This window comes from Xenopus tropicalis, chromosome 6 (genome assembly GCF_000004195.4).
Source record: "Xenopus tropicalis strain Nigerian chromosome 6, UCB_Xtro_10.0, whole genome shotgun sequence".
Lineage (NCBI taxonomy): Eukaryota > Metazoa > Chordata > Amphibia > Anura > Pipidae > Xenopus > Xenopus tropicalis.
Genome location: NC_030682.2, coordinates 47,503,665 through 47,516,590, shown reverse-complemented (window position 1 = coordinate 47,516,590; position 12,926 = coordinate 47,503,665). Strand labels below are relative to the sequence as shown.

The 12,926-nt window shown below is 39.4% G+C and overlaps 1 protein-coding gene across 1 annotated transcript in view; it reads right to left on the bottom strand.

The window, feature by feature from the left end:
* The window catches only part of rarb (retinoic acid receptor beta), a 111,377-nt gene extending 109,887 nt beyond the window's left edge, over nt 1–1,490 (bottom strand). Inside the window, exon 1 of the mRNA XM_002932404.5 lies at nt 701–1,490. Within this exon, the coding sequence (XP_002932450.2) occupies nt 701–857 (157 nt within the window). The 5' untranslated portion in view covers nt 858–1,490. The remainder of the gene's footprint in view (nt 1–700) is intronic.
* Nucleotides 1,491–12,926: the final 11,436 nt, after the last annotated feature.

The window sequence follows — 12,926 nt, the reverse complement described above, 5'->3', positions numbered from 1 at the left end:
CTGGCGCCTCTGGTCATTTCTCAAACCTGCAGCCAGGGTGTGAAAAGCACTTCTGCTGTTTACATTATATATGTTCTTCAGCACCGTGTCACCATCAGATAAGAGGATTTAGCAGACCACTAACACGACCTCTCCTCATATACAAGTTTCCTACTGTAAAGCCTCCAACTCAGGCTTGAATTGATGGCCAGACACTTAAGTGACCGTGAGTAATGGCCATTGCCCAAGAAACTTCTTAGCGATAGAAAGGATGCAAATATTGGTTGGCGCTAAAAAAAGGGTTTTGAGTAATGCCGAAAAATAACAGAGACATAAACAAACAAACCAAAAATCATTTATAAAAATTAATTAAAAAAAAAATCCCTTTTTCTGCATTGGAATAATTAATAACTAACTATATATATATATAACAATATAACTTATTATATATATATAATACCGTATATAACTTTATATTCATATATATCATTTTTGACATATCTAATTGCTACTTTTTTTTTTTTTTTAAACACATGCAACATTGTGCAAACTAGCTTAGTGAATATTTTGTCAAAGGTTAGATGAAATAGTAGTACAATGTGTAGGCTAAAAGAGAAGTGAGGGAATGGGAGCTGGTGTCAGTGCGAAGTTGTTCTGCTGGCAGCATGCAATGTGAAGTAGAAGGGAGAATACAAACAGATGGAGGGGTAGGTGCACCTACATTGAGCACTGTGCCGGTGTTGCCAATCCGTCTGTGCCAATCCATTGAAGCATGCTTTCAGAGCTTTCTCCTGGAGCATGCAGGAAGACGGGCTCGCAGTGTAGAAATCCAGCATTTGCCCAGGACTCACTGCCAGAACATCCATGCAGTCAAACATGATTCCCCCTATACAGAATATCAGCGAAAGTGCTTATCCTTTAGGTGCACAGCAAATTGCTATCGAAAAAGTACACCCAACTCCATCAAACTCTGCCCCTTTTTTTGGCACGTAGGCTGTTGGTCTTTTTCCCAGACCAGAATCATGAATTATGACAGACAACACAGCTAAAAGCCTGTAATTGATCCAAATGATCATTTACTATTTTCCAAGCTTCCCAGCCATTCCAGCGGAGCAGGAGGAGAGGGGGGGGGGGAGATGAAGAAATCCAAGCTGTCAGCTCCAGGCAAAATGCATCTAAATTCCTGGAGGTGCTTGTAGCCTTCTGTAGCAGCTATTCAGCTGCTGCTTGTATCAGTGAGCAACTGAGTCGAAAGTCGGAAAAAATAACTAAATTTATGTCATCGAGCAGTACGGTCCCCCCTTCTGTAGCAAATAGATCCTTCTGCTTTTGAACAGCTCACTTCCTACTACTTGTGTCACACAAAATGAAAGATTGAATTGCCTAATATATGCGAGTGAACTTTCCATGAACCCTTCCCAGGCTGCTAACCTTCAAATGACCCAAACCAGTCTGACATCACCAACTCCCAGGATTCTCACACAGCTTAAAGACTAGCAGCCAGCCTGCAGAAACAGACAGGCAGAGGGAGAGCGAGAGAGAGGGACGCAGGCAGCCAGCGCTGCTTCCCCACTCCACACGCTTGCCCTTCTCCTATCTGCTCTTTGCACTTCTCCCACCTAAACACATTTCTTGCACAAACTGCAAGCTAAGCCTGTGACACCTCTGATATTCAATTCTGTGCAGGGCAACCATGACTAAATGGATTTTGTCAGAATTTATTTTTTCCTGAAATGGGAAAAATAGTGACAAGCAATTATTGCTTGTCACTATTTTTCCCATTTCAGGAAAAAATAAATTATTTTTAATTACATTTTTTTATCGCTCACTTTCCAGTCACACTTCTATCTATCTTGTATTTTTCAACACGCAAAAATGAAGGGAGAACAATTTTAAAAAATCCTGGAAAATAGCAAATTTCCGCTGCTGTTAAATGAGGTTGACGTTTCCAGATCGTCCCAGTAGCCAGTGAAAGGCATTTTTTCCCACACAGTAGCATGCATCGGGAGTGTGCTCTAATGATCGCAAATAACCATTAATCCACAGCTATGTCTTGATAAAAGGGCACACTGGGGTGAGAAGTCACATATGCCAAATTTAATCAGAGCTCAGGGCTTTTTCTTTATGACAACAATGAGGCTAAGTACAATCGGGGGCACGGCAGCCGCTGGTTTGGTCTTAATACCACACTGCGGTTCCCCTATGGGGGGAATTCTCTAGCGTTGCTATCTCCTTATCCAGGCTTGTGTGCTACGCCTCGGCACAAGGGGCCACTGTTGAGGTAATAATATTTTCTATTAATTCTTTTCGATGTTGGAACAAAAGAACTATGTTGCACACAAACAGATCCACCTACCTCAAAGAACGCACTTGTGTGACCTGTTATTTAATGGCGCATGCTATCCTAAGATGGCTTGTTTGGCTGTAAGCACTTACATGCTCATCATTACTGCCATACATATGGAAAGCACCGGCACTAGGTGCAATTATATTTTTAGTGTGCAGTTATTAATATTACTATCACAGGACGTATTACGTGTGTCCACTGGCTTAAACTCCAGAAATTAAATGTGCTTTTATGAAATAATAAGTTTGGCAGCCTAATACATGTACTTGTATCACTTGCATTTTATTATTATTATTATTATTATTATTATTATTTATATAGCGACATCAATTTACACAGCACTTTAAAGAATAGAGGGGTACAAAAGACAGAACAGTTAACATTTACATATAAACAATTCACAAAAATGGTTTGCAGTTACATTGGATGAGGATCGGAGACACTAGGGGGAGGGCCCTGCTCGCAAGAGCTTACATTCTAAAAGCGAGGGCTGACAAATAAGGTCAGGGTAACTAGCATGGCATTGGAGTTCATGTAGCTGTGTAAAGTGACAGTAAGTGCGGAGCGAGAGGTGCCAATTTCCATACTTACAACTAGGCAAGGGGACCAATATATATAAAGGTATAGGACCCGTTATCCAGAATGCTCGGGACCAAGGGTATTCCGGATAAGGGGTCTTTCCGTAATTTGGATCTCCATACCTTAAGTCTACTAAAAAATCAATAAAACATTAAATAAACCCAATAGGATTGTTTTGCCTTCAATAAGGATTAATTATATCTTAGTTGGGCTTAACTACAAGTTACTGTTTTATTACTACAGAGAAAAAGGAAATCAGTTTTAAAATTCTGAATTATTGGATTATAATGGAGTCTATGGGAGGCAGGCTTTCCGTAATTCGGAGCTTTCTGGATAACGGGTTTCCGGATAAGGGATCCCATACCTGTACCAACGATGTTACTTTCCTTATCGCAGTGCTTTTTTATGAAGCAAAACTATTTTGCAAAGCAGATTAAAACACCTAAACTAATGTTAATCCCTGAAACATATGGGTTGTAGGTGCCACAATTAATCCCTGGAGTTCTTATGGAATTTTGCCAAAGTTTGTTGAATCTATGATTTATTTTACAAAACACCACTTGCAATTGATACTACAATTACTAGCAATTAGAAAAACTATCACATGCACAAGGGATAACTTGTTTAACCTTTTATGTGCAGCAGGTGGTCCTTGTTTCTATATAGATTGGACAGGTTTAGTCCCAGTGGCCTGCATTTGCAGTCAATTTTTTGGCCCTCAGGGATCAGCCCAATATCACCCACCTCAACATGGGTCTATCTGGGAAAGATCTGCTCCTTTGCAGTCTTCACCAAACTAGCAGATCTTTAAATTTATGGCCAGCTTATGTGTCAGGTGCTGACTTTGCTGTCATACAGTATTCAGACTTGAGAAAGCAAAATATTTGCAACTTAGGGGCGCATTTATCATATTCTCAGCTACATCTATCTAACTAATACCCATCTAACTAATCTCACATTAACTAAAGCAGAATGCGTTTGACTGCTTTGGCCAGCTGACCACTACTCAATATTAATAGGGCATTAGTACTTAAAGCTGAGGTAAGGAAACTTTCCTTCCCCATAAATGATGTAGAGAGCTCCTGAGGGAGAAATACTTTTAAAACAAGAAATCCCTTAAAGTGACAATATACCCCCCCTTTTAATATGAACTGAATGAAAAGAGCTTGTGCTGAACTTACTTTTTGCCTGTTGTTTTAATTGAGAAATATCTATGGTTTCTTTTATTTGATAAACTAAACAAAAATACGATGACAGTTTATATTTTAGTATTTCCTGTTATGTCCTGATCCAAAGAACAACCAAGAAACTAATAAAATGAATCACCAGTCCACTGTGAAACCAATGGTAATTAGCTGTTTATGCAAAGGTACATAGGGTAGATAGGTAGGCATATAGGGCCCTCTAAACAAATTTCTCTGTTTATAAAAGTAGGGGGTAAGAGGAGTAAGTTTAGTAAAAGTAGCATTTCCTTAGCTTCATATAGCCTAGAGCAGTGATCCCCCAATCAGTGGCTTACCAACCCCTTGGATGTTGCTTCCAGTGGCCTCAAAGCAGGTGAGTTGGACTCTTAAAAGATTTTCCTTTTAGTTATGTCAATAACAGGAAGACAAGAATGAGTAAGGCTTGGTGGCAAGTTCACACAGGGGCTACCAAATAGCCAATCACATTGTTTTTTGGCACCTCAAGAACCTTATTCATGGTTGTGTTGCTCCCCAATTCTTTTTATATTTAAATGTGGCTCATTGGTAAAAAAAAGTTTTGGAACCACCAGCCTAGAGAATAGAGGTTGCACACCTTAAAAAAGCTGTATGGTCCTCACCTATCCACTTTGCAGGGGAAGTATATTTCACCTATAAAAGAAGATGGGAGAAGGATATTATTCTTATTAAATTTATCATTTTATAAGCAGTCAAAAACTAGAATAAACACATTTGCACATGTAAATGTGCCTTTTCCTTTTCATAGCCTGACAGCAGTTATTTTACCATATATACTGTATTTGTTTTGGTTACTGGAAACCTTACTCATTCTTGTCTTCCTGTTATTGGCATAACTAAAAGGAAAATCTTTTAAAAGTCCAACTCACATTGGAAAGATGACCAGGAATGCACACCTAAGGAATGCGACCTTAGATTTAAGCTCCACTGGGGCAGTAAGGCTGGCATTAGAGGTAGAAAGAATGGGGGGGGGGGGGGGCACTATGCTTACACTTCTTCTGCCTACCTAGTTCGGCTTTCTATAAATGAAGCTATCTCAATAGTTGCTGATGTGAGATGAATGCATCACCATTGCACAACACACCAATTGCCCATGGTCTTGGGCTTCACTTATACTGGGCCTGGCACTGTGGGGCAGGAACTGATATGCACTTTGTAATTTATTGGTTATGTATAAATAAAAGTTGACACAATCTCGTTAATTTGGGAACACATGAAAACATATTATACCCTTCTTTGCTGGATATACTGCATACTTTTAAGGCAAACATAAAAGTCTTGTTTTGAATGCACAGAGTGCCCTTATAATCAGTTTGTGCTTGTTTTTTGTTAGTACAGGTATAGGACCCATTATCCAGAATGCTCAGGACCAAGGGTATTCTGGATAAGGGGTCTTTCCGTAATTTGGATCTCCATACCTTAAGTCGACTAAAAAAATCAATAAAACATTAATTAAATCCGATAGGATTGTTTTGCATCCAATAAGGATTATTTTTATCTTAGTTGGGATCAATTACAAGGCACTGTTTTATTACTACAGAGAAAAAGGAAATCAGTTTTAAAATTCTGAATTATTTAATTAAAATGGAGTCTATGGGAGACGGGCTTTCTGTAATTCGGAGCTGTCTGGATAATGGGTTTCTGGATAAGTGATCTCATACCTATAATAATCAAATGACACACAGATTGTACCTGTTTTGGTGCCTAAAAAACTTAGTCATTCTTGTCTTCTGGTTACTGACATAACTAAAACTAACTCACATTCAGAAAGATGATGAGGAATGCATACATATATTGTTAGTGTGCACTGGGCCTGTATACTTGAGAGTCCTAGGCGGTTTCTTAGTTTTCTCTATAGCTATGGCCCTGCTTCTTACTTTTATTGGGGTACAAAACAGGTATCGGACCCCTTATATGGAAACCCGTTATCCAGAAAGCTCCTAATTACAGAAAGCCTGTCTCCCATAGACTCCATTTTAATCAAATAATTCAGAATTTTAAAACTGATTTCCTTTTTCTATTATACCTGTATAATGTCTGTGGTTTTGTAAGGATAGACTGCACTGTAAGGCTATTAGCGTAGAAGCCTTCCAAGTTTTAAACTGAGGGGTCTGCAATTTGAAAATCGTTTGCTTAAAAGTTATTTCAGTTGAACGTTTCAGACGTTGCTACCTAGCAGTGACACTGTTTTACTGCAATTAATGCCATAGGCTGTGGCACTTAGAAGGTTAAACAATAAATGTTTTTCCCCTTACTACACAATAGCTGTGACAGAGCCTGGGTACTTTACAAAACCACACTATTTTCTGAGGATTAATTCAATGGAGAGACTGACATTGTTCTGTACCTGACTACCACCCACGTGTACATACTATAAAGCAACCTACTGTACATTAAAGTAAAAATAGCCAATGCTGTGGCTTATTTCATATATCAGTTGCCCTTGTACAGCTAGTTCTGGGACCCCGCTCTAAATCCCCTAAAGCACAAAATCTCGCAAGAACATAACTGAAGAGCACAAGAATAAATACCTCATTGCATGAATATGTAAGGCATATTAACGCAGCACCAATCCGGGGCATTGTTTTAATTTTTTTTGTTGAAAATATGTGCACCGTCTGATATAAAAGCATGAGCAAGTACTGAATTATGCATCATAGATACTAACATTCCCAGAAGAAAAAAACTTTTTACCATTTTTACCACCACCACTCAATTCCACCCCCCCCCCCCACACACTTTCTATTATCATCAGAAAGCACACACAACTGCACTAAAACTTGTCTACAACTGGGAAAATATTATCACCCAACTAGCTGTCCCTCAACACCCAGCAGGTAAGCATTCCCAGGATTTCTGAGATTTGAATACAAATGAAGTGCATTGGTCACTTGGTTGTGTGCCCACTAAAAAATGTTTGGTTCATCTAAAACAGTTCCCTGGTATTGCAAATGATTGTCAGATAAGCATCAGTTTATAATGGTATCCAAATAAAAAATTGGAATCCTCACGAAGATCAGCTTTTTTTGGTATCTATTGATTTTTTTTTTTAAATGGCATTACTAGGCATTATATGTTTTCAAATATTCATAGATAAATGGGAATGGTATCAACTTTTATTTAGGTGAAGCAACACCGGACTGCAAGTGATATCGATATTGGGTCTGAAATGTAAACTTTCAGATTTCTTTGCTGATATCCACCATGTGTGCAAGCATTCTGGCGTCAAGAACTGTGGTTGTTCTGCACCAGAGGGCAGCTTAAATCCAGAATCTCATGTAACATAGCCCCAGTATGAGCAAGATAAAAGATTTAAAGTAAAGATTTAGATGTAAGCTCCCCTAGGGCAGCAGGGCCGAAACAAGGGTGTAGGCACACATCCCTTCTGCCTAACCTCAGTTCAACTTTCTATAAATTAAGCTACCTTAATGGCTGGCGATGATATGGATACAATATGTTTGTCATGATTGCATAGCGTTTCCATTGCGCATGTTCCCCTGCTCCTCTGGGCGGGGGGTGTGCCTTGGGCTTCACTTACACTGGACCTGGCACTGTGGGCATTTACTTGACATGGGGAGGTTGCAATTCCGGTCCCCTTTTCTCTTAACCTACACCCCGTTCTAACCTCAACCCCCCCCCACAAAAACCAATACAGACCTGCATTCTTTGGGTGGAAAGGCCGCAGCTTACTTTATTGATAACACAACAAATTGTAAACAATGTTTCATTCAATACACTTTTACCAATTAAATAAACATAGTTACATAACATTTAGCCGCTGAAGGCTGCATTACAACTCTTACCATTATACTCATTTGACCTTAAATTAACCTTGGACAATTAAAGTACCCTTTCACGCCTGTGACTAAGCCTCCATAACCCCAAAGCCTAGCCCCCAGGCCTGCCCCTCCAGAAAAGCACCTGTCCCTTAATCTATTTAGCCCCTTTTCGGCTCCCCCTAGGGCAGCCCCACCACACCTTAAGCTGCGACTAACCAATCAGTTCCCCCTTTTTACCTGTCCCTGACTCCCATACTCCAGGGCGGGTGGGCGGGAACGTTGTCCTCTCCCTTCTACAGCCACGAGGTAATGGGTGCCTTCTTCCGGCTTCTTTTATTTATATGGCCTCTTTCCCCTCCCCTCTGCTGCCTTGGTACTACAACTCCCATCAACCTTTACACCAACTTCCTGTGGGTCCCTATTAACCCCCCTTGTCATGGCCTCGCTCCGCTCCACCTGTCCCAGGCTCGCTCTCCGGGCTACTGGTTATGTATAAAGCTGATGCCACCAAACGGAAAATGCTCAGAGGGGATGAGAATAGGCCCCTCCACTCGAATCAGACTCCGACCTTGCCTGCAACCGAAACCAATGTGTCAGCCCTGGTGCAGGCACAAGGGATGGATATCGGCTCTGAAATGCAAACTCTCGGGTTTCTTTCCCAATGTCAACCGTGTGTGCCTCCCGGGCCAGCACAATGGTTCTGGGTGCAGGAAAGGTAGGAGGCTGGTGACAGTGGACATCCTGATTCTGGGCCTGCGGAAAATTGTCTACTGCCCCGTGTGGCTTCAGCCTAACAAAAGTTGATACCATTGCCATTTATTATACCTAGCTATGCTGAATTTAACTCCACATCTGGTATAGTTTGTTAGTTCTTCGCAAAAAAAAAACTGCACCACTGGAAGGTGTATTAAAGGACCAACAACCAATATATCTGTCTGAATCACTGGCTAGACAGCTTAGGCATTCACCAGTAATTCCTATTCTGAAGCCACAGCACAATGTGGGGAGAAGCAGACAGTTCCTTGGGGCAGTATTTTTGCTAGACAAAAAGTATGTGAAATGATGTTTTCAGGTATCACTATACCTTTAAAGGTGGTGGCCACAGGGTTGTTTTTGTTCCAGTTATTTAATAATTTTTTGCTTGTTTATGTTTCATTTAGCTAAAATGAAAGGGCATTGGTAGATTAGACATGAGGGCTCCTAAAGTTAGAAAATATAATATTTGTTTTTGAAATTGTGACCAAGCTATAAGGTAATGGAAAAGAAAGGGACTTCACATGCTACTTTGTGGGCAAAATTACAAAGCTATAAAAAAAACTATAAAAGAAAATTACTGACACTATAAAAAATATTGTCAGCTGCCCCTGTTCTAGGGGGTGAAATAAATGTAATAAAAGACACTAATTTGCCCAGGTGCAGTAACCTATAGAAACCAATCAGCATATAGCATTTACTGGCCACCAGCTTAAAGAATAAGTAAACCTTTTTTTTCTATGAGTAAAATTACTCTAAACAGCGTCCAGAATTACTTACCTTTGTCCCAGCATTCTCTCTGACCTGGTTCCTCAGAAGGAGGTCAGAAGGTGTTCTTTTTCTTTGCTTCCTTGTGCAGAGTGAAGCCCCGCCCCCACTTCCTGTTCAGTTCTCTCTTCAAATCGACAAGGTTGTTGGAGTGGAGAGCCTTCTGCACATGCCTGGAGGCAGCAGGAGCCAGTCTGTGCATTAACAGGGTTTTTTTCTAATGAGAGACCTGAACAGGAAGTGGGGGCGGGGCTTCACGCTGCACAAGGAAGCAAAGAAAAAGAATACCTTCTGACTGAGGAACCAGGTCAGAGAGAATTCTGGGACAAAGGTAATTCTGGAGGCTGTTTAGAGTAATTTTACTCATAGAAAAAAAAAAAAAGGTTTACTTATTCTTTAAAAGCAAGCATCTTATTGTTTGCTATGGGTTACTACACCTGGGTAAACTTAGTGCCTTTTCTTACACATGGGGGTATGACTTTAGAGTAGTCATGTGCTGCTGTTGTAGAATCCAGATAGGCTCCATTAATGTTGTTTTGCAGAACTTGCTCAGACTTCCTTTTGGGGCTGGTTCTTCTACCACTTTATCATTACAACAGTAATAGGATATGAATATGGGACATATTTATTCCTAGTTTACTGCACCATACACCACCAGTTAACTAGTTAAAGGGGTGGTTAACCTTTAGGTTGTTAAGTATGTTATAGATTGGACAATTCTAAACAACTTTCCAGTTGGTCTTCATTGCCTATTTTTTATAGGTTTTAAACTATTTGCCTTCTTCTTCTTCTTCTAAGTCTTTGCAACTTTCAAATGGGGTAAAAAAAAACCATTACTCTTTGTGGCTTCAATTTTATAGTTATTATTATTTTTATAACTTATTTTATTATTCAGGTCCTCTCCTATATTTATAGATCAGTTCCTCATTCAAACAACTCCTTGGGGTGGCTAAGGTAAATTGCACCCTAGCAACCAGATTACTGCTGAAACTGGAACTGCAGAACAGAAATTTAACTGGAAAACTGCTGAACTGAAATTCCAATAATTAAAAAAACTATAAATAATTAAAAATGAAGGCCAGTTCCGAATTATCTCAGAAGGTGAACAACCCCTTTAAAGGTAGGACTCAGGCTAATACTGATTGTACTGGTGCAGTCACTAACCAATATGCCTTCAGAATGGAACATGCCACATTATCCTAAACCGCAGCTCGCCTGAGCTAACAACATATGTATAGGCCAGGAAAGCAAAGACTCAGCAGAAATGACAAACACAGCTAACACCATACTTCTCATGTCAGAGTAATTAATGTTTCATTTAAACGATACTGCAGGGAATATCCTTTACTTACACTCATATATATTTAAGTTATTTATATACATGTTTACTGCCTGTAATTGAAGAGAGAACTCATTTAAAAATACTAGCAGTTGCTTTAGATACTGCAATTCATTTATTATTCATTAAGGGAAAGAATAAAGGTACTCTAAATGAATACCTCCATTAGCATGAATTACCTAAAATTATCTTTGTGATTATTGCACTGAAGTGTTTACTGACACCTTCTTTGTAAACACTTAATACCTTGATTACCCCTAAGCACGCGCATGAATCTTTCTGCAGGCAAGACATTTCTGGGCGTACTGCGATAATAAAAATAGAAACCGCAAACGAGTCCAGTATAAATGCAAAATGACTTTTACAAACTACATGAAGATAAAAAGTCTAATAACCAGTGAATGTACTCACATTCATATTTACAGTCACATTGCCGTCTTTTATGTTTCGCATTAAACTGAAATGATAAACTGCTTTTTATTGGAGCAGATCTGGCATTTCCTTTCAGCCTTATGTAAAATCACTCAGTTTGAGATTCTCATTTGCTGTGATGTTTAGAGACAGATTCTGGTAAATGAGGGTTGCTAACTTCTAGAAAAAGAAAAGAGGGCAGGTAAGAATCTTACAGCTAGCTCCTATAGCCGCTGCTTGCCAAAAAATGCTTTGCTAGCTAATAAATACCCATAGAGTATGCATGGGAATTCAGACACACAATCAAAAACCATGTTCTCATTGCAACCCATTATGTTGCTCAATCTGCTATAAATTGCACTAGGTCTTACAGTTACTGTAAACTATGACTACTACTGTGGGTACAAGAATTTTCCCACTTACTGAAGTAAAAAACTGTGCTTTATGGCCCTCCATCCAATAGAAACACCATTGCTCTTAACTCTCTTGCAGCAGGCTGAAATTTTCTCTGTAATTACTAAGCAGACACCTTCACTGTAGGCATTTGATATCTTCTTCATTTTCAAGGTTTCCAGCTCTTATCTTGGTGTATAATGAAAATAAAATACTCAGGAGCCATGAATAACCTTTCAAATATATCCTTATATACAGTGTATTTTTAGAAATAATATTCCAAGTGCTTTAAAATATTAGAACATTAGAAATAACTCTGGCATTCCATAACTTGGAATCACTTGGAACATTGATGTGATTTCTAGTTGGCGTATATTTTACAGTAGTGAAGATTATTCCCTATAAAAATAGAAAAGTACACTCAAGTAAAAATGCAAGATGACTTGTGCAATTGCACAGTAGCTGGAGCAATTTATCTTATAAGGGCTCATTTACATCCAAAATCTCTGTTTTTTCCTCACGATGCAACTTTTTTTCCCTAGAACTCCAGTGCAATTGCAGTCACAAGGGGGTGAAGCGCCTCACACAATTGCTCTGCGCCTGACCCTACTGGGCACACATTTAGTTAAATCAGCCATAATTGTGTAGAAGTCCAGCTGCCATGTGAATGATGCCTGCGCCTAGGTCTACTTTGCCTACTGACGCTGGGTGCCAAGGGCACCCTGTAGCTACAATCTGGTCAGGAGTTGGTGGCAGCTACAGGATTACCCTGCTTTAATAGGAGCAGCAGCATTTAATTCAGAAGGGAATGCAGGAAGGACTAGGTGGCACCAAGCACATGATACAGAAATGCAAGGACTATGTTTGAAAACAAGTACAGGCATGGGATCCCTTATACGGAAACCCGTTATCCAGAAAGTTAGAAATTACGGAAAGGCCATCTGCCATAGACTCTATTATAAGCAAATAATTCAAATTTTTTAAAATGATTTCCTTTTTCTCAGTAATAATAAAACAGAACCTTGTGCTTGATCCTAACTAAGGTATAATTAATCCTTATTGGAGGCAAAACAAGCCCATTAGGTTTATTTAATATTTAAATGATTTTTAGCAGACTTAAGGTATGGAGATCCAAATTACAGAAAGATCCCTTATCCAGAAAACCCCAGGTCACCAGCATTCTGGATAACAGGTCCCATACCTGTACCTTTAGTGAAAGTGTTTTTTATGTGCAATTGCAGGAAAATATGCAGGACTGCAACTGCACTTATGGTAGTAAATGTCCCCTATAGTCTTTAGAAAATGTGCCAAGTGTCATCAGTCAACCAATTTTATAAGCATGTTTCCTGCTTATGAGT